General features: G+C 39.4%; 1 protein-coding gene and 1 pseudogene across 2 annotated transcripts in view; one reads left to right on the top strand and one right to left on the bottom strand.

Annotated features, from left to right (window-relative positions):
* Nucleotides 1–22,512, bottom strand: part of SMNDC1 (survival motor neuron domain containing 1) — a 32,819-nt gene that overhangs the window by 5,800 nt on the left and 4,507 nt on the right. Inside the window, exons 2-4 of one of the 2 annotated variants that reach the window (XM_077762431.1) lie at nt 7,522–7,836; nt 5,630–6,080; nt 4,242–4,361 (exon numbers count right to left, since the gene is read on the bottom strand). In XM_077762431.1, coding sequence (XP_077618557.1) covers nt 4,242–4,361 — 120 coding nt within the window. In that variant the 5' untranslated portion in view covers nt 5,630–6,080; nt 7,522–7,836. Of the gene's footprint in view, nt 1–1,408; nt 1,597–4,241; nt 4,362–5,629; nt 6,081–7,521; nt 7,837–22,512 lie in introns of those variants that run through there. The other variant, XM_077762432.1, reaches the window with a different exon arrangement.
* LOC144230225 (protein FAM136A pseudogene) lies at nt 13,255–13,646 on the top strand (annotated as a pseudogene).

Raw genomic sequence — 22,512 nt, 5'->3', positions numbered from 1 at the left:
GTTATACAGGGCATTGCTTGGCAGTAGTATTAACTCTCTAGCCAACATGTTCCCCACCCCCAACAGAAGACAGACAAAACCCAAAACACCTGAAGCAACTTATTAGTAATTTCCTGCTCATACATATTACTAAAATATTATAAGCATACAGAAAAAGCCAATAGTCTTCCTAGTCATTTATTACATTTATTATATGACTTACCCCATCCAGGTAAGCAAATTACCAGGTTAGATTTAAAATATTCTAAAAAGCACATCAGCACAGCTTCAGTTTAAAAGGAAAAAATAAAATAAATGTAACACACAGAAAGGCAATACCTGCCTGTGTGGCAAGTGTTTTTTCTACTTCAGTCTTACACTTATTAGATTCATTCAAGGGTGTTTGGTAGGGTTAGTTAAAAAACATGATATAGTACAAACGGCCAGATTCTGCTACCTATCTGCTATTTTCACTCCAATGAAGATTTGTGTTATGTATTACCTTTTAAGATTTATTTTAAAAACTTACATACCTGTTCCCCCATTGTTGCATATAAAATACCTTAAAGCATCGCAGTGTGTTTTGGGAGAAAAAGTAACAAACCTAAACTCTATACTGAGTTTATGTCTCTCTCCCACTGAAGTTCTATAATAGTTCTGGATCAGTAGCCCAGAAGTTATATATTACCTCTCTCCTAAAGATTCTAAATCTTCCTGGCTATTTCTGAAAAACTAATATTTGAGCCTTCAAAAAAAAAGGGGGGGGGAGAGGGAGTAAGCCCTTGGACAAAGACCAATTTTGTAAACAGAAAAACTAGGCTAACTCAGATTTGAATTAAAAATTCAGTAGAGTAGTACCTTTAATGACGTTCTATTAGGTGCCAAATAGCCATTCAAATGACTTAATTAGACAATCCTTTGCAAATAAGGCAAAGAATTTCCAAATAAATAGATGAGGTACTGTAAAAGGAGGAGAGTAAACTGTCCAGTCTTGTTTTTAATCACCCACTTTTAGGGCCAGAATATACTACAGTAAGCCTTGACTCAAGAGCCAATACAATCCCTATCATTAAATAATTCCATTTAACTAAAACACAAACAAGACTTCTGCATTTGTAGGTCTCAGATTTAGAATTCTACCTCTCTTAGGATAGAGCATCTTGCCATTTTATTTTCCTAAGGAAATACATTTTCACCAAAGGGTCTTGAAAAGCTGTGCATGTTATAATTTTCAGAGCCCTGCACTGAAGTGATACTTTAAAAAAAAATCCAGGGCTTACCCCTAATTATCCTTCCATTTTGCCATGTTTTACAACACCCCTCCCAACAAACTATGAAGACCCTTCTCAATGTTTTCTTTACATGTGCATATGGACCAAAGTATTAGAGAAACTATTTTATGTATGAGGGGGTTCTTAAAGGTACATACCATTAATTACTTTTCCTCCCCCAAGTCTGAGTTCTGAAACTGCTCCTTCATCGACAGATGGGCAGCAGTTACAGTAATCGGCAATTCCAGGAAGCATCAGATGTTGTGATCTACATATCAGCAGGTCAAAGGGTGCACTCAAGCACTCTGCTTACTGAAGGAAGGCGTTTCGGGGATGCAGAGAGCCACTGTAATATATGAGACAAGTGACTTGACCCCTGCCTCCTTTAGAACCAGTTTATTCAGCACAACAGCCTAATAAATTGACTATTTTTGTGATTAGCACAGACTGCCTCGGGAGCTAGTAAAAGCTAGCCTAGATTTTACTATTCCTACTTTTTTAAGTGAAAAAAGCAATCAGGACTTCAGTAGATTAATGTGCTGCCAGGTGAGTAACTGTATTCTATATGAAAGACAGTACATATAAATGTGGAAGCCTTACTGGCAAAATGGAGTCAACGAAAAAAATGTAGGAAAGCATTTTGTCATAAATGAAAGGGCAAACAAATTCAAAACCAGGATAAAGACATTCCACTAATGGAACACAAAATAAAGGCCACAAACTCAGTCATCATCAGTCTGAACAACTTTTCAGCAAATACAAAAGGAAGAATTAAATATCCAATGCATGAGGCACATCCCAAAAATAGAGAAGAGGAAAAAAAGGAAAATTATTTTTAAAAAACCCATGACAAAACAGGAGCTGTAAGTGTAGTCAACGGAGACAACAATTACCACGTGGAAGCAGGTATCTAAACACTTTTCAGAACTTTAATCGTCAATAATGCCTTCCAACTTTGAGGAATTTTCAGTTCAAAACAGACCTGTATCTAGTAAACCAAAATGAAAAATTTGTTTTCATGACAAAATAAGAGGAAAAGAAATCGTGATCACGTCTGGTCAGGAAAAACATACTGTGTTACTACTATCTGAAGTTTTAGAACTTAAGCTTCTAAAGCTGTGCTATCCAATATGGTAGTCACACGTGGCTACTTAAATAAAATTAAAAATTCAGTTCTTCAGCTACCCTAGCTATAGTTCAAATAATCAACGGTCCCTAGTGGCTCCACTACTACAGTAGATACAGAACATTTCCATCATCATGGAAAGTTCTACAGTAAACAGTGCTGTTCTAAATGGATATTTTACAGATAAATGACCATTATTAACTGAACCCTAAGTAAGCCATTTATGTGCTTACCACAATGCCTACCACAATGGTCTCGCTCCCTACAATACTTCCACTACAGATCATGTCATAGCAAGGCAATTCTGCCTAGACGCTAACAATTTATTCCAGAAATTTTAAAAAGACCTCACAATAATGTTTCGACCTTCACTCCCAACTCCCCCTCCACCAGTTCCACATATATCCCTCCTCCCAACTGCTCAGGAAGCAATATACACAATATTGACAATGTTTTATTTTCTTCAAAGAAAAAAAGGACTGCTTTTAACTTGGTATAACAAGATGCATGCCAGGATCCTTCTTTGAAGTATGCAGAAAGCTGGCACGGGAATGGGAGAAACTGCTCCCAAAACATCTTTTTATTACTGACTGGCATTCTGAAATTCACCGGCCTGACTTCCATATACTGAAGAAGAGTCCTGTCTTCTGTGTTTTTAAAAACCACATACTATTGCAACTTAGGCAAGTTTATCCTAAATCTAGAATTTGAACCTGAAAATATTCAGCTTATTTTAATTATGCCCAGATAAACCCTTTCAAAGTCCTATACCTGGCCTCTATTTCAAATAAGTTTCATTCATTTGCAGTTCTAATATCCCTAAAATATTGATTTTAATGGGCAAGAAGATGATAAAGGGAGGAAAAGAATTTAGACAGGGATAAAGATGATTCAAGTTTTGTACCGAATCAGTAAAGACTATCTAACCAAAACACCATTTAAAACTTTCAAAAAAAAATCAGGTTCAAAATTTTAAGTTCTCAAATTTTCAAAAATGAAGTCATACATACATACACACACTCATACGGTATTTTTATTAATCAACCTAGTGTTCTGAGAAACAACAGATATTTACCATCATGGTTATTTTTGTCTTGAAACCCCAGTGCAAGTTTTAAAAAGCAAGTTTCGTACCTCTGAAACTCTCCCATGACCAAACAAATGAAGATCTTTCCACATCAATTCAACCTCAACAAGTGTCAACAACTACACTGTAAAACCTAGCTTTAAATTCAAACATTACATAACATTTATGCAGAAAACAAGTATCCCTTTACATATTTTTATAATGTGTTTTCAAGAAGATGTTTACATGCTAGCTTTGAAACACACATACACTCTTATTTCATGATCAAGAACTTTGTGGCATTAAAAAGAATCCTAATGTTACATATTTCTCATTTTTTAGGTCATTTATAAAATTCTTCCACATTTGTTTTAATTCCAGTACAGTTAACTTTTAATTCAATTATTATTTTTCTCTTTTTAGTTACCTTTCAAACTAAATTTCTTTTGCCAGATCTTTAAAAATAAAAGTACTTTCCACTGTAAAGGTATACATACCTCTTCTCTAGGTTTGACAGACTTCTAAAATCAACTCTGATTTTTAAAAATTATGAGCATGTAAAATTTACACAACACAGAACAATGCTTTGCTCATTTTGATGTATACAACTAAGGAAACAGCAACCCTACTTCAGTGAGCAATACATGCCTATGTGCATGCACACATTTACACACAAGGGAGGATAACAGGAGAAATACTCCTCCCAATTGTGCTTCGGATTCTAAGCAATAAATCATCTGAAAAACACAGAAATACTTTTTTCCAAACACTGTAACTATTAGCGTCCTCTCATACTTACTTGTAAATCTTTCTTTAATTTCAGCAAATCTTCATTTTCTCCATTTCCAGACAATGCAGCTTCAACTTGCTGGAGTTGAGCTTTGTAGCTTGCCAGCTGCTTTGCTAGATCTTCTGACATCTGGGGAAAATAAAAAGGTTAAGGCCATGAAAACTGAACGAAAAACACCATAAAAAATAATTTCCCTGTCTGTCTGACTTAATCTCTGCCAGTTTTGCTCCCAACTCCTTAATATAATTCACTGCTGCAGCTTCACTTATTTCCATTACCTTTACCCTTCATTCTGAGAAAAGCTGTGAGCCAAACCCAAACATCAAGGCAATGGATTCTGCAGATTATAAACTTGCCAAATAAATTCCACACAGAAACAAAAAACAGGAGCTAAGACAAAAGGGAAAGGGAGAATTTCTTTTTTTTTTTAAAGCTTGTGAAACAAGGAAGACACTGTATTTGGCTCAATTAACACAGTTGATGCACTTTCAAAAACAACAACAACAAAACGAAGCACTGATCTGTTCGAAGAGTCGAAGGCTGCCGGAAAAAATATTTTGAAGCACTAAAGAAACTTCCAAAACAAAATATAAATAGCTTTTGAATTAACTACATAAAAAATTCTCTGTACATGAGCTCTTCGGCTAGTGTTTGGAACATCTTCCTCTGAGGAAAAAAAAAAAAAGATTAAAAAACCCCAATCATTTAAATACTGCCTTCATCAGAGAAACGGCACCAATACTACCCCAGTTAGGCATTCTACGGAGCGTGCCTTTCACCAAATCTGGTTCGTCCTTCTGCGGAAAATAAGATACAAGACTCCGTTCTCCAGTTACACAGCAAACACGCCGGGTTCCGAGGACCCTTCGCTGTCTTCCCGATCCCTGTCCAACGCCAGCCTGGAAGCTTGGAAGGGCTCCAAGGGGGCCACCGCACGCCCGCTCGCTCGCTCTCCTCCCAGTCGCCCAACGCCTCAAAGCCCGCCACGACTGGTCGATTATGTCAGACCTCGAAATTCAAACCCAAGCTCCAGGGAAACCGAAAACACAAACGGAGCGGACCCCAGCGGTGCCGGAGCCTCACAGCTCACAGCCCCAAACACGCTCGGCCCCGAACGGCCGAGGGCGTCCTGAAGAGGCCTCCCGCGTCCCTATCCCACCCGACGACGGGTTTCCGGGGTTAGCCCCGTTCGCCGCCACAGCACCGAGGCCCGAGGCCGGCCCGGGGCAGCTCAGGGCCCAAAACGCTGGCTGGGAGAGGTGGCCGGGCTCCTAACACTCCTGCCGGCGCCCAGGCCTCTCCAGCGCGGCCCGCTCCTCGGCCTCAGGCCTCCGCTTCAACTCGACAGAGGCCGAGGCCTGGCGAGGCCCTGCTGTCTGCCTCGCCGGGTTCGTTACCTTGTGTGGGGTTGTGGGCAGGGCGGCAGGAAGGGGTCGGGGCGGCGACAGCTGTGGCAGAAGGGAAAAATCTCCGCGGCAACACCAAGGCGACTCCGTCTGAAACAGAACTTGGTCGGCGATGAGGGGGAGGGGAAGAAAACCGGGCACGGGAAGGAGGAAAAGACAGAAGCGGGTGAAATCTCGCGAAACGTTGAAAGCCTCGCGAGATGTCGCCTTACTCACGCGATTCCCAGCGTTCTCTGGGCGGCCCAGCCTTACTAGCGACAGGGACGCGGACTAGGCGGAGCTTCGTAGGAAGGAAATGGCGTAGGTGGGCCGCGCCGGATGTAGGCTTGTCTTTTGTCAATTTCTGCGGAGGGAGAGACCTTGCTTTCCGTAGGAGTTGGTGCCGTTGGACCGTTCCAGAAGTTCCCAAGGGAATAATCGCGTGTGCCTTAGACTAGCGGTGCTGGGAGGTGGGAGGAACGGAATTTAGTGCAGCATTCATACTAGGGTTGGTTCGCAAAGTGTGGTCCCCGCAACTCCCGCATCCGCAGTGCCTGGTCATTTATTACAAATGCAAGTTCCCAGCACCCATCCCACACCTTCTGAATCAGAATCTCCAGGTGATTCAGCAACCTAGTTTAACAAGCGCTCCAGGTGACATCAATGTCCGCCCAAGTTTGACAGCCATCGCTTTGTGTGATAACAAAAGCCTTGGTAGCAATAAAAAGCTAATTAAATTGTGGCAGAACCTGTCGGAGAAGAGGCTGATTTATTTAAATCCTATTTTGTTACAACCTACTTGGTTTTAATAAAGTGAATTGTATATAGGTTAATCTCGCCTGATAGGGAACAGTCTTCAAGTTACAGTCTTGAATGATGAGCAGAGTGATGTGAATACTTCTATTTATGTTTTAAAAGACATGTGCATTGTTTGTATTTATGATAATATATACTTCTAGACGGATACATAAACCTATCTGGAGATTTGGAATGGAAGCCAAATATTTTCATTGATGATCTTTTTTACTGTTTACCCTGTAAACATTTTTTCCATACGTATACCATTTTTTTCCCAGTTAAAAAGATAAAATCCTGTGACATAAAGAGGCCAGAAAAGAACCTTCCCAGGCGGATTGGGGTCTTTTGCTGGACCTTTAAGAAGGCCCTCCCCTCAGATGGGCTCTTTCCGACTGTGACAACATCTTGCTTTAATGCCTTCTTCCTTTTTTTAAAGGGGCCTTCCCTTTTCTTCTCTACATATACAAACATATATCCCTCTTATTGAGTCAGATAACCTTATAGAGATGGAAACTAGATCAGGTTTGTGATAATTGGGTGGCAATGTGTAATAATTGAAAATGCTGCAGAGGGCAGTAGTGTGTTGCTAGAATTAAGAGGGAAGACAGACCAGAAAGGATATAATTCCTTAACATAGTAGAAATTTGTTTAAAATATAACGTAATTTTTAACAACTGCTCTTATTCTAATTGTGTATTCTAAGAACTAATGCCAAGAGGATCTTCCCCAAGTATAAAGTAAACTTTACAGATGTGTAAAAATCTCTCAAAGAGAACTCTTAATGAACCCCCCCCGTCAGAAAATAGGAAAGTATTTATTATAAGAAATTCTATATGGATTTCTGGATCATCTTGATAGCTTTTGTTTGCAGTATTGCTTTTAATATCTCCCTCCTCTGTGCAACACAGATTATATTTGGTGGGGGGAAAAAGCAATATAGTTTTAATTTTAGTTCTCACAAAGAGATAACAGTTGTATGTACTAGGCATCAGTCTAAGCATTTTACATGTACCCATTTAATATTCACAATGGTTCAATTGAGACAAAACCGGAGCAAGTATAAACGTTGACTAAGAGTGATACTTCAAATAACTGTTCAGACTTACCTTCTCCATTGAAGTGTGAAAGTCTTTCAGTGTCTTAATATTCTCATTCAAATCTGATCATGTTTATTTTTCAAAAACAGCATCATCTAAAACTTCTAGTTCTTTAAACCCGATATTTATTTTACTGAAACCTGGTAAGTAGGGGCATCCAGATATTTCAGCTGGTTAAGTGTCCAGCTCTTGATTTTGTCTTAGGTCATGAACTTTTGGTTGGTGAGCTGGAGCCCCGAGTCAGGCTCTGTGCTGACAGTGTGGAAACCTACTTGGGATTCTCTCTCTTCCTCTCTCCCTCTCTCTGCCGCTTCCCCATGTGCTCTGTCTCAAAATAAACAAAAAAAAAAAAGCCCTAGTAAGTAAATAACATTTGAAGACTCCAAATTGTCATTAGGATATACAACTATTTCCTTTCACTGCTAAAAAGAATTAAAGTATAGCAGCTTTGGAAATGTATGAACCCATTGTAGAGCAATGTTGTTTGTGCAACAAATGGTTGGTTAACTGAGAGATTGCATTCTTTAGCTTAGCTTTTACTGCGTCCTTCCTGACTAAAAGTAGCCTCAGCTTTGCTCACATTTTTTGCTATCTTGACTAAAGCCTAAAGTGGTGAGTTAGAGACATGTACATAGTCATAATAGCTGCGTGTGCCCTTTGTCTTTAGTCATAATAGGTGTTTTGAATGTTTGCATGGGGATTTGCTGCAGGGCAAGCTACTGACTTTTTGTACTTCTTGAGTATTTTGGGGTACAGTGCATTGAAAATATATCTTGAGATGATTGCTAGGTGGCATCATTCATTTAAGGTTGAGAGAAAAACACCTTAAATGGATGCCAACCAATGCAGGTGCTCATCAGTCATAGCAATTCTGGTTTGTTCACTTAAAACTGCACTGACTTGCTTATCTTGGGAATCTGCATTCTCAGCCATTCCTGTGTTTTACATGTACCACTAAAGAAAGAAAACATGCCACTAAAAAGAGAAAATAGGATTCCTTCAGTTTGAAAAAGATTATAACCTAAGGCTTTACAAGGATCAGAAATGGAGGAGTCATTCAAAGTTCTTTAGACATACTTGAAAGTGTTGTTAAATAAAAATCTTACATATGTTCTTAGTGGGATATATTCTGAAGGCAGAAAGAACAAAGACAAAATCTCAACTGTCACAGATGTATTGCTAATATTATTGGCAAAACAGTTTTGAAACTCATGTCTATTATAAAGTGAATAACATGTTTATATTAAAACTCTAAGGGGAAAGAAAGAAAAATATAAAATAAGGTTTTAAGGTGGAAAGCCCTCTGATGTTAAATTTGAATTAGGGTTGTTTATGTATATATATATTTCTTAGAAGTATATGTAGGGGCGCCTGGGTGGCTCAGTCAGTTAGGCATCCAACTCTTGATTTTGGCTCAGGTCGTACATAATCTCACCATTTGTGAGTTCAAGCCCCAAGGCAGGCTTTTCACTAACCATGCAGAGCCTGCTTGGGATTCTCTCTCTCGCTCTGCTCCTCCCCCACCCCCAGCTCATTCTCTCTCTCTCAAAATAAATTTTAAAAACTTAAAAAAATACTAATTTTTTAAAAAAGGTATATAATTTCTCCCAATGGAGTGTGTCCGTATCTTGATATTTAGATCCTTTCCCCATGAAAGAGACAACATTTCTTGGAGAAATGGCTGTTTTTTGGTCTCAGGCCAGGAAAGTACAAAAGTATAAAGGTGAGCCTAGAACACCTTGCCAGAAAGCAAAGAAGTATCCCAGAACTAAGAAGATCCAGTCAAAAGCTCACAGAACCCAGTGTCACTCCACTGGCCAAATGTGAGTCAAGTTGGGCTAAACAGAATAAGGACTGTGATAGATTATCAGAGCAGTGAATGCATTTTTAGAATCCCTAAATCTGGGGCACCTGGGTGACTCAGGTGGTTAAGCATCTAACTTCAGCTCAGGTTATGATCTTGTGGTCTGTGAGTTCAAGCCCTCCATCAGACTCTGTGCTGTCAACTCATAGCCTGGAGCCTGCTTCAGATGTGTCCCCCCACCCCCCGTCCCTCTCCCACTTCTCCCACTCATGCTCTCTCTCTCTCTCTCTCTCAAAAATAAACAAACATTAAGATCCTTAAATCTAGAGTGATACTCAGAATCAAGGGTGAGGGAAAGGTCTTTTTTCTTTGTAGGAGAATGCTGGCCAGTACTTATAGATGGAATAATAGAATTGGAAAAATCGTTATGTGCAGTCCCCAATAATTAAGGCAAAGGTTATCAATAGAAGCCAAAGCCCATCTTGTAAAGAAGTGGGGAAAGGGGGATGTTTGCAAAGTTTCAGAATATCACCCCATAGATTACTTAATTACAAAGGGGTAAAGGCAGAAATTTAGCAGTCACCCACTTAATCTACTGATCACACTGAGCACAACCAATGGGGCAACAACCTGACTTCACAGTCCTCTTGATTTGATGCAACATGAAATAACAGCATCACCAATGAGAACTGCCCAAAGTGCTTAAGCTGAATATAATCAAGCCTTTTGACCCAAATTTCAGTTTACAGGAAATACAGAGATAGAGGAACAGATAAAATGAACCTGATTGAAGAATCAGAAACATTCCATAAGAAAATGCCCACATTCTTCAAAAGGTCAGTGTCATTAAAAAGAGTGGGGAACTGTTCTAGATTAAGAGACAAAATACCTAACAATAAATCCAATGGGTAAATCTTTATTGGGTCTTGGTTTGAAAAAGCCACAGAAATTTTGAAGGTACTTTGGAAAATTTGAATATGGACTAGGTATTAGATGATATTGAATTACTGTTAACTTTGAGTGTGAAACTTACTTTGGTTACTTAGGAAAATGACCCATTCAGGTATTTAGGGATGAAGTGCCATAACATCTGTAATTTATCTTTAAATGGTTTATTAAAAAAAACTTTATGAAATTTAATAAAATTCATGTGTATGTATATATATATACTTGTGTGTATTTCATAAAATTTATGTGTATATATGTGTATATATATATATATTTGTGTATTTACACAGTAGTTGCCACTTGTCTATAGGCAATATGTTCCAAGACCCCCAGAGGATGCCTGAAACCACAAATAATACCAAACCCTATATATACTGTGTTTTTTCCCATACATAACATACTATGATAAAGTTTAATTTATAAATGAGGCACAGTAAGAGATGAACAATAATATATAAATAAAATAGAACAATATTATAATATAACATATGTAGTATCATATATTATAATATTGTTCATGTATTATAAATAACATACTATATATATTACAGTATATAACAATATACTGTAATAAAAGTTACGTGCTGTGGTCTCTTTCTCTCTCTCTCTCTCAGAATATCTTCCTGTACTGTACTTCCCCTTCTTGTGATGATATGAGATGATAAAATGTCTTTGCAATGAGATGAAGTGAGGTGAATGACATAGGTGTTGTGACATAGTGTCAGGTTTCTATTAACCTTCTGACAGTACATCAGAAGATGATTATCTGCTTGTACACTGCAATTGACCATGGTTAACTGAAACCATGGAAAGTGAAACTGCAGATAAGGGGGGAAACGTGTGTGTACACACATATGTGTATACATATATGTATATATATATAGAGAGAGAAATAATTAAATTGTGGCAAGACGTTAAGATGTTAATAGTCATTGTGGAGGATATATGTGTTGATTGTACAAATCTTTCAACTTTTCTGTATATTTCAAATTTTTTTTAAAAAAAGAAAAGTATTTGTAAACTAGCTGGTATAGTTTTAGGTGATTGTGTGTGTGTGTGTGTGTGTATGTGTGTGTGTGCGCACGCGTGTGCACCAGTTTGGGGAATGGTGGGGGAATCTCGGCAGACTGAGAGAATCTCTAGGAGCTAGGAACAGTTTAGCAAGCTTAGAAGTAGTAAGAGAGATTACAAAAGCATATGTGATTGTCAGAAACAAAAGGCCATAGAAAGCCTATGGGTCAAGGTCTAGCAGGAAGATGTGGGCAGTGGAGGCTGAAGCAGTCACAGGAGCTCTTTGAAGGCCAGGAAGGAAAGCATGAGAATGAATTACTTTGACTTCCCCACATGCAGGAGACAGTCCACTGGGCCTTGCCCTCTGATGTGGTGACAGGAACTTTTTTCTTCTTTTTCTTTTCTTTTTTTTTTTTTTTTGGCCCTATCTGGCTTTCTCCTAGAACAACCTCCAGTGGTAGGTAGTCTTAAGATGGTCTTTTAAGCTCAGAGTTAATTGGATTCATCTGCATTACAGCCCCTAAAAATACCCTCTTTATCTGAGTGTTTCCCACCCCCATGTTTCATGTTGACTATTTATTTAACTTAGAAAAAGATTAGTTTTTACAGAAACAGCCTGGAACATTCCATATCACTATTACTGTACAATGGATAATAGAGCAGTCTTTCTTTTCTTTTCTTCTTCTTCTTTTTTTTTTTTTTTTNTTTTTTTTTTTTTTTTTTTTTTTTTTTTTTTTTTTTTTTTGGTGGTTGGGAGATACTTACACCAGACAACCTGGGTGGCCAGAGATATATGTACCCAAATGTAAAAAGGAAAAAGGAGACACTGAACACAACTTCTTTCCAGAAGCCAAAATGGCCCATAGTTTGATATGGTCACAGTGAGCCATTTTATTGATAATAGTGCCAGCAGTTGAAAAGAACTGTACAGTGGAGGACTCAATGCTCAAAGAACCCATTAGGTGGCAGTGGGGACGCAGGCATCTTTTGATGTCCAGTTACATACTTCCTCCAGTGACGGGGCCTTGGGGAAGTGACAATTTCTGGCAGCTTTTCAGGGGAGGAGACAGGAGAAGCAAACAACCAGAAAAAACAAAACAAACAAAAGTTAAGGCTTATGGTATCCAGTAGATGAAGAACTGCTGGTCATCTGGACTCAACTCCTGTTCTTGATTTTAATATGTTTTTATTTGTCCTTGCTATGATTCTTCCAGTAAAATAATTTTATATTTAAAGTCCTTTAGATGACTTGTGTGGTATTTACAACATCTCTCTGGTGTCAGTTTTAGAACATAAGCTAGAACATGAGTAGGGAGTATGGCTCATTTTGCTTGAGACCCAGTACGTTAATACATACTTTTATAGTGACAGTCTCATTCTCTGTAATGAGTGCTCATGAAAGGCTTTTTGTGGTCCTGGCACATGGCGTGCATTGGGGTTCCTGGGAAAAGGACTCTGACATTTCTGTGCAAGAAGTTTATTGGGGAGTGCCCTTAGGAACATCCCCTGTGAGAGAGACAGGAGCAGGGCTGCGCAGAGGGAGAAGCTGCCACACATGTGCAGCCGAGACTTCAGCCAGTCCTGGAGGAGCTCTGGAGCTGGATGGCCCCTCAGAGACCCCCCTGCCCCTTAAGTCAAGGGGGCCAGGACTTTATACCCACCCAACCCCAAATGATCAGGCAATACATGTGGGCTACCCTTTGAAGGGGGCTCAAAATAATTCGGCTGGATGTTGTCAGCACCAGCACTCCCTCATTCTGTGTGAATGAGCACCTCGTCCTGAAAGGAGAATCCGGACTGCACACCACAGCACCCACAGTGGGGGAGAAGGCCTACTTTCTCGGCATCACCCTTATTTTTAGCCACCTCTGATGCCACCTCTCCCACCGAACTACTTATATTAGGAACTGTGAAACAGGCGGGCTCAAGCGCCAGAGTTCAGGTGGGCACCGTCTGGAGCGACGCAGGGCAGGGTCACCATGGCAGACCTGCAGTAGCTCCAGGTACAAAGGCAGTAGACTCCAAGATGAAGAGTCTGGAGAGAGAGAACATCGGGAAGATGTTCATGTTCTGGTACAGCTTTTGTAAGGACAGCTAGGTGTCCATGTGGCAGGTGCACCAGGGCATTGAGCACTGCCATGCGCCTCTGGCTCAAGCCCAGTTGAAGAAATTCCAAGACTGCCTGGCCCACATGCACTGCAATGACAAAGCCAAAGATTCAACAGATGCAGGAAATAGAGAGCTTCAGCTGAAGTGGCAGCTGGAGACTTGTGTGACCAAGTGTGTGGATGACCACACGCACCTCATCCCAACCAGGACAGAGAAGATGAAGAAGTCTCTCTTTTCCATTGGGAAATTGAAGTCTTTGTAATTGGCCATCAAGGCTGACAGCAGTAATCCATTTAATTTTTTTAATGTTTTTTTTTTTTATTTTTGAGAGAGAGACAGAGACAGAGCATGAATGGGGGAGGAAAGAGAGCAAGAGGGAGACACAGAATCTGTAGCAGGCTCCAGGCTCCGAGCTGTCAGCACAGAGCCCGACATGGGGCTCAAACCCACAAACCCTGAGATTGTGACCTGAGCCAATGCCAGAGGCCTAACCAACTGAACCACCCAGTGCCCCAGCAGGAATCCATTTAAAAAGAGAAATGGGTTTTGGGCTTTGAAGTTTATGAAGAAATTAAGGATGGAAGGCAGGTTTGAGGTGTGTGTCACTTTCATCTAGACACTGGGTCCTTTGTGTTTCAACCCTAGAAAGTGAAATGGAAAAAAACTGGTGCTAAAATTTGGGTCCGAGATAGCACAGGACAGTTTTGATAACCTAAATTTCACATGCACTGGCACTAGGGATCTCCCTTGTACCAAGCCAGAGGCCTCCAAGGTACGAGATTCTTCTTAGTATACAGATAGTGACAGGTTTCCACCAGCTTCCTCTAACCTGCCTATGATCTGGTGAAGTACAAGCAGAGGTGTTTCTGTTCTGCCAACCTTCTGTTTACCAGAAGGATCACCAAATCACTTTCTATAAGCTGTAAAACAAAATCCACAAGGTCACTAATTTAGAAGGGAAAAAAGGTTTCCAGGTCTTTGTTTTGTTTTGTTTTGTTTTATATACAAGATTTTGTTTTATATATATGAAGTTGATTTAAGATGTGGAGTTGGGAAAGGTAGTTTGGATAAGAACTTTGAACAGTTCCTCATGGATATCTATTTCTGGCCATCAAGATGTGGATATGCATTTCTTGAAATACACATTACATCATTCAGCTAAGAGACCCTATAGAAACAGGAGAAGGGATGTTACACTGGGTATGGGAAGCAGATCTTCCCTCACGGGCTGTCGGGCTGTTGTGGTGGGCCCTGAGCCTACCTGCAGCAGAGCCACTGACCCATCTTGCAGTAACACTCTCCTTGAAGGGAAAGGGGATTTGATTGCACTACATACCAGTATCCAGGAGGGAACACTGAAGGAGAAACTGTTGCCTTCTTAATTAAGAGAGTTATTAAGTACTGGATTTGGGAAAACCTGTTTTTTATAGAACAGAATGGAATGAAAGCCTGAACTCAGTATTGCTTATTTAGCCCCCTGAAATAACAGAGCCCTATTGAGACAATCCCTTGGCAAAAGGAAGGCTAAAGGAGAAAGAGTAAGCAACTCAGGGGTGAGCTGTGATTCCTTTAAAGCAAAAGAGGGATAACCATCCCCTCATTACCAAATGACACTTTTGCCTGGGGCCTTTGCAGAAGCAGTGCTCTGCCCCTTATCATTTCATTATTTTTTTTTTTACCAGTTTATTATTTGAAATGATAATATAGCCAATGTTTGGTGTTTCAAGGCTGTAATATATTTTCCTAGTGGTTCAGCTTAAAATAAAAAAGGTGTAGTTTTTTCTCAAAACAAAACAAAACAAAAAAACTGTGAAACAATGTCACCGTATTTTTTTTCCCCAACATTAAAAGCTAATGGGAAAATGTCTTGGTACTTCCTGTAGATGATATCATGTTTGTTTTAAATTGATTTCTGATTGTGTGTGTGTGTGTGTGTGTGTGTGTGTGTGTGTGTGTAGGGAAAGAGATTAATATATAAATGCTATTATATATGTATTATGCTATGAGAGAGCTTGCATCTTAGATATGCAGATTAAACATTTCTTCTGTTAAAAAATGTTCCAAAAATTTTTGGCACAATTGGTAACTATTTACTCTAGCAATCAAAACCATTAGGATAAAATTTATAAAAAGAAAGGCCATTAGGATAAATATTATTTTTTACCAAAAAAAGGAATACATAACTTTTTTCCCTTAAAATAGCCTCCTCATAGGTATAAAATGATTAGCTATTTATAAAGCAGCTTTAAATTTTTTTAAATTTTATATTTTTGCCTGATTTTGTCTTCTTTTGTATTCTATGACACTAATGCTTATTAATATTTTTTTCCAGTTTCAGCTAAAACAATTACTTTCTGTCCCTTATAGTCATTTGATGAATTTGACCCCAAAATGTCTTTTGGATGTATTTCTCCTCCATCCTAGTGCTATACAGACCAAGCTGTCATCATTTTCTCTCCTAGCCTGATGCAATAGTCCTAAGAATGGGGTTCCTTCCCTGAGATTCATCTTCCACACTTAGCTGCCAGATGGATCGTCTGGAAACATCAATCTAAGTAAACATACCCACACCTACCTATAAAATCCCAACCTGTTAGCCCACCATATAAGGCCATTGGTGATGTGGTCACAGCCTGCTTCTTGAGCACTGACCACACATTCCAGGTACATACCTACACTGCTCTTTCATGCCTTACTGCTTCGCTACTAGGCTCTGTTCTATGTCACATGCTTTTGCTCACTTCCCTGTCTGGAAGAATATCTTTAATTAAAAAAAAATTTTTTTTTAATGTTTATTCTTGAGAGAGAGACAGAGACAGAGCTCAAGCAGGGGAGGGGCCCAGAGAGAGGGAGACGCAGAATCCAAAAGCAGGCTCCAGGCTCTGGGTAGTCAGTCAGTTGAACGTCTGACTTCAGCTCAAGTCATGATCTCGAGGTCCATGAGTTCAAGCCCAATTTCGGGCTCTGTTCTGATAGCTCAGAGCCTGCAGCCTGCTTCAGATTCTGTGTCTCCCCCTCTCTCTCCCCCTCTCCTGCTCATGTCTCTCAAAAATAAATAAACATTAAAAAAATTATATATATAAAAAAAGACCCAGTTCTGAAGGGGCATTTGTGACTGCTCACCAGCTTTCTTAGGTGGAGCTTCTTGCCTCCATCTTCTGCTTTCTTTAGTATTTTTACATGTAGTAAGAACACCCTAGTGTTTAGAACAAAGCTCCTCAGGGCACCTGGGTGGCTCAGTTGGTTAAACATCCAACTCTTACTTTCAACTCAGGTCATGGTCTCACAGCTCTGTGGATCCGAGTCCCACATTGGGCTCTGTGCTAGCAGTGTGGAGTCTGCTTGGGATTCTCTCTCTCACCCTCTATCTCTCTGTCCCTTCCCCACTTGTGTTGTCTCTGTCTCTCTCAAAATAAATAAATAAAACTTAAAAAAAAAAAGAGATTATGGGGGGAGGGGGGGATGGGCATGGAGGAGGACACTTGTGGGGATGAGCACTGAGTGTTATGTGGAAACTAATTTGACAATAAACTATTAAAAAAAAATAAATAAAACCTTAAAAAAAAAAAAGAGAGATTAGCTCCTTTAAGCATCATATGCAAGGGGCAAAGTGTGCTGGCAATCATAGAATTCCATCTCCTTGAGAACATAGGAAAAGCAAACTTTTGACAGCAGTAACATTATATTTGACTTTGGAGAATATTCTAAAGATTTCTTGTAATTAGCATGATATTTTTCTGACATGGGCACATGACCACATGACAGTAGTTTCTTCATAAGGCTATTACTATAGTGAGATCTAAGGAGTAAAGATAATGAAGCATTTTATGGTTGGAGAGAACTTTTAATTGATCTTAATTAATGGTGTGTCTGCAGGCAACTGAAAGTGATTTTTACATTCACATTTGCTGATAAGGATATAGATAGGAAAAACACAGGACTGTAACAGCTTGATGATGAGCAATTTAATCAATGTACCTAGGTATTTTTTGTTTTTTGGTTTTTTTTTTCAGCATTACTGATTAACGCCCAATTTGATGCTTTCTCCACAGGCAGAGAAACTAAGAACCAGTTAACCTGATAGTCAATGGAAAAACAAAACTAACGTAAGTGCAACAAGAAAAGTACTATAATTTATAGAGATATGTGGCCATTCATCTTGTGGTTTAGGAAGACAAAAGTATTGAACGTGAAGCCCATGTTTTTTGACTTTTTTGCTATGACTTGTAAAGTGCCCTGGGTTAGGTCACTTTACCTTTTTTTGTCTCAACTGGAAAAAAAAAATGAGAATAACATAGCTCCCTGCATCATCATAAGATGAACAAGTTGATGTGACTATAATAGCTGCCTGTAACAGTTTGTGAGCCCAGATTAAATGGTCTTGGGCCTTTTCTGGTTGTAATTGAATTTCTGTTTCGTCTTACTTGGCTTTTGCTTTACAGCACTCTTTGACCTCTGTTTTATGATCCAAAGAAGACATGTCAACTTGCTTGACTGGCAGGTTGAACAGTACATCGGACCCAGGATCTGTAGTTCTAGTGTGCGTTCTGCCTCTCACTAGCTCGGAGGGCTTAACCTGGGTCAGCCTGCATTTCCTTATCATGTTTCCTTGTGGCCCTGAGACTTTGTGCTGCTTAGTTTATGGGGAGTCAAGAAATTTGATGTATATGGGGTACCTAAGTGGATCAGTCAGTTGAGCGTCCAACTTCAGCTCAGGTCATGATCACACAGTTCATGAGTTTGAGCCCTGTGTCGGGCCCTGTGCTGACAGTTACAGTTCAGAGCCTGGAGCCTGCCCCTTACTGACTCTTTCTCAATCTCTCTCTCTCTCTCTCTCTCTCTCTCTCTCAAAAATAAACATAAAAAAAAGAAGTCGATGTATGGTCTTCCCTGATTAATCCAGTCCATAGACAATTAACTTGATCCTACCCCCATCTCTCCTTCCTCTCAGTTTTTAAGGAAGTATACCTGGGTTACACAGTCTAACCTGTATTAGTCCTCTGATGGAAGGCTCTAGTAAAACAGGGTTCCATGCATGCAATCCCATCTCATCCCCTCCATCCACCCCACCTCAGTCAACTCCTAGATCTAGGCATTTATTGTAGACATGATTAATACATGTCAGCTACAGGAGGAACCTCAGGGACTCCACCATTTTATCTCTTCAAAATTGACTTATTTTACTTTGCAGGGAAAAGAAAGGTCATCTGGCAAAAATTTCCTTTGATTAGTGGCCCCCTCCAGCACACACACTTAAAAACTATTTGTGTTGATTCATCCTTGAAAAGATTGAAAAAATATGACTATAGGGGCACTTGGGTGGCTCAGTCGGTTGAGCGTCCGACTTTGGCTCAGGTCATGATCTCACTGATTGTGGGTTCAAGCCCCACATCGGGCTCTGTGCTAACAGCTAGCTCAGAGCCTGGAACCTACTTCAGATTCTGTATCTCCCTCTCTCTCTGACCCTCCCCTGCTCATGCTGTCTCTCGCTCTCCTCTCTCTCAGAAATAAATTTAAAAAACATTAAAACTTTTTTTAAAAAATATGACTCTATTAAAATATAAATCATGTATATGACCAAAAGCATCATTAAAAAATTAGGCGAGCCACAAATCACAAGAAGATATTTGCATTAAAGAATCAGTAACCAGAATTTTTAAAAAACAAAAACAAAAAACCACCCTGTATATCATTAAAAAAACAGCCCAATGGAAAGGTAAAAATAATGAGGAAGAGAAGAGAAGAAGAAAAAGATACGAAAAAACAATTTACAAAAGAAAGAACTCCAAGTGGCCAATAAACGTATGGGAAATACTAAAACTTATGCATAATCAGGGGTATGTCAACAAAAATTGTAACCCATGAAATGGGAGAAAATTTAGAAGTCTGGGAAAAAGCCAGAAAATGGTAACAGTCATGCACAGCTGACAGCAGTAAATGCTGTTATATCCATGTGGAGAGCAAATGGGCACCATCTAGAAAGTAGAAGATGGGCACCTCTCACAAGCTGGCAATTCCACTCCATGAGAAGCTCTTGATGCATAATAAGGAGACACATAAAATGTATTACAGCTTTGATTTTAAAAACAGAAACCTTAAAAATAACAATCTGAATGTCCACCAACAAGGAAATGGAGAAAAAATTTAGTGGATGAATAAATATTCATGAAATTAGTAAAAGCAAACTAGAGGTACATGTATCAACATGGATAAATCTCAAAAACAATGTTCAGCAAAAATAAATTACAGAGTAGTATGTATAGCAGGAGGCCATTTAAACAAATTTTAAAGTCATGCAAAATATGTTGTTTATGGGAACATATCTATAGTAAAAGTGTAAGACCATGCATGGGAATGAAAACTACCAAATTCAGGTTGGTGTTTTTATCTGGGGAAGAAGAGTAATATGCAGGAGGCTTTCCATTACATCTGTAATATTTAATATATAAGTTTAATATGTATATTTATTGTAGTATATGTAAGTTCTATACAAGGCCTCCTTTGTAAACCTTAGGAAAATGTACCCGACACCTCACAAGCATGGCTTGGATACTACATTAATAGAAGGTGCCAACACAGCCCAGCATCAGGGCTTATAACTTCAGAGCCAAATGCCCCCTCCCCCAGCCAGTGGTCATACGGGACCTATACAACCATATGTATGTACCAGCCTGACTCTACATCAAACAAGCAAACCCATCTTCTTCTCCTCCTTCCTTGCATCTCAGAGCCAAAAGGTGAGATCTTTCTTCTGACCAAGGCAAACCCCTCCAGCTGTGCTGAGCTGGGCTCATTTCTCCTCCCCTTTCCTCTATCATTAACCCCTCACTTCTGCGCCGGGCTTCCCTACTTGCCCTTTCTCCCAGCCTTTGACGCTGTGTTTCTATTTGCTGCGACTCCATCCCGCTGTGGTCTGGCTTTCTCTTTCACCATGTCACTGAAATCACCGTCATCCGTAAAGTCACCAAGGCCCTCTAGCTCTCAGACAAGGAGCCGCTCTGCAGTTCTTGCCTCACTTGATCTTTGCAATATTTGGCACTTGGAGAACTCCTCTTTTGGCTTCTGTGACTTTATTCTCTCTTGCATTTCCTTCCTTTGGCTGCTAGTCTGTTTTAATGGCTCTTGTTCTACCTCCCAGCTTGTGAATGCTAGTGCTCCAAACTCACCCCTGCTTCTTCTCACTCTCTTCTAGTCAAGTAGCTTCAACATTTACTTAACAAATATTTATTGAGCACCTATTGCATGCTAGGCACTTTTCTCAGTATTAGGGATTCAGCAGTGATAAGGTCTTGCCCACATGGAGCTAACATTCCTGTGAGGGGAGACTGACAGCAACAGTTTAAAAAATAGATCTATAAAAAATAGATCTATAATACTTACATGGTGATAAATTCCATGGAAAAAAATAAATGAAAGTAAGGGGATACATGTGCAAGAGGAAGGAACCAGTTGTATTCGTTGTATAGCAAAAGGTCAGGAAAGTGTTATTTAAAAATTGACTTCGGGGCTGATACCTGAAGGGACTAAGACTTGTGAGCCATGTGGATATTTGGTAGAAGATCATTCCATGCAGAAGGAACAGCAAGTACAGAGACTCTGGAGAGAAAGTGTTCCAGTTTGGGACATGCTGAGTTTGAAAGGTCTATATACATTTAAGTGGAAATGCCAAGAAGGAGATATATAGATATATCTATATNATTAAAAATAGAACTACCCTATGACCCAGCAATTGCACTACTAAGTATTTATCCAAAGGATACAGAAGTGCTGTCTCAGAGGGGCACATGCACCCCAATATTTATAGCAGAACTATCGATAATGGCCAAAGTATGGAAGTATGGAAAGAGCCCAAATGTCCATAGACTGATGAATGGATAAAGAAGATGTGGTGTGTGTGTGTGTGTGTGTGTGTGTGTGTGTATATACATATATATATGCAATAGATATTACTCAGGGATCAAAAAGAATGAAATCTTGCCATTTGCAACAATGTTGATGGAACTAGAGTGTATTATGCTAAGTGAAATAAGACATCATATGATTTCACTCATATGTGGAATTTAAGATACAAAACAGATGAACATAAGGGAAGGAAGAGGGAGACAAACATAGACAGAGAGAGAGAGAAACCATAAGAGACTCTTAAATACAGAGAACAAACAAGGTTGCTGGAGGGGTGTTGGGTGTTGGGAAGGACTAAAGGGGTGAGGGACATTAAGGGTGACCCTTGTTGGGATGAGCACTGGGTGTTATATGTAAGTGATGAATCACTGAATTCTATTCCTGAAATTATTATTACACTCTATGTTAACTAACTTGGATTTTACATTTTAAAAAATAAAATAAAATAAAAATCAAATCAAATCAAATAGCTATTATAGGTGTGCCCGGGTGGCTCAGTCAGTTAAGCATCTGAATTTGGCTCAGGTCATGATTTCATGGCTCCCAAGTTCGAGCCCCACATTAGGTTCTCTGCTGTCAGCATGGAGCCTGCTTCAAATTCTCTGTTCCCCTCTCTCTGTCTTCCCCTCCCCTGCTTGTGTGCACTTGTTCTTTCAAAAATAAATATTAAAAAAATAAACTAGCTATTATAACTGCTCGATGACACAAATGAAAATATGCTCATATTGAACAGACAGGAAACTGCAGCAGAGGGAACAAAAAAAAAAACTACAAAAAGGAAACAAATTCTAGAAGTGAAGAATATAATATCTGGAATAAAAACCTCACTTAATAAGGTTAACAGATGATTGGAGATATTGGATGGAAGAGTTGTTAAGCCTGAAGGCAGATCAATAGAAATGATAAAGGATGAGAAAAAAAGTTGAAGAAAAATTAATAGTGCCTCAGTGGCTTGAGTCAGTATCAAAAGTGCTAACATAGGTGTAATATTGTAATCCCCAAAGGAAGTAAGAGAGAAAATAGTTCAAACAAAATGTTTTAGAAAATAGTGGCTAAATTTTTTCCAAATTTGGTGAAAGACTCAAAATTACAGATTGAAGATGCTTAGTAAACCCCAAGCAGGATAGGTGAAAAAACAAAACAAACCTAGACATATTATACTCAAACTGCTAAGAATGAAAGGTCCTTGGAAATACTTATGGAGAACCTACTATGTGTCAGGCAGT

The sequence above is a fragment of the Crocuta crocuta genome, unplaced genomic scaffold (genome assembly GCF_008692635.1).
Source record: "Crocuta crocuta isolate KB4526 unplaced genomic scaffold, BGI_CrCroc_1.0 scaffold328, whole genome shotgun sequence".
NCBI classification, from domain to species: Eukaryota; Metazoa; Chordata; class Mammalia; order Carnivora; family Hyaenidae; genus Crocuta; species Crocuta crocuta.
This window is presented reverse-complemented; position numbering and strand designations above follow the sequence as displayed.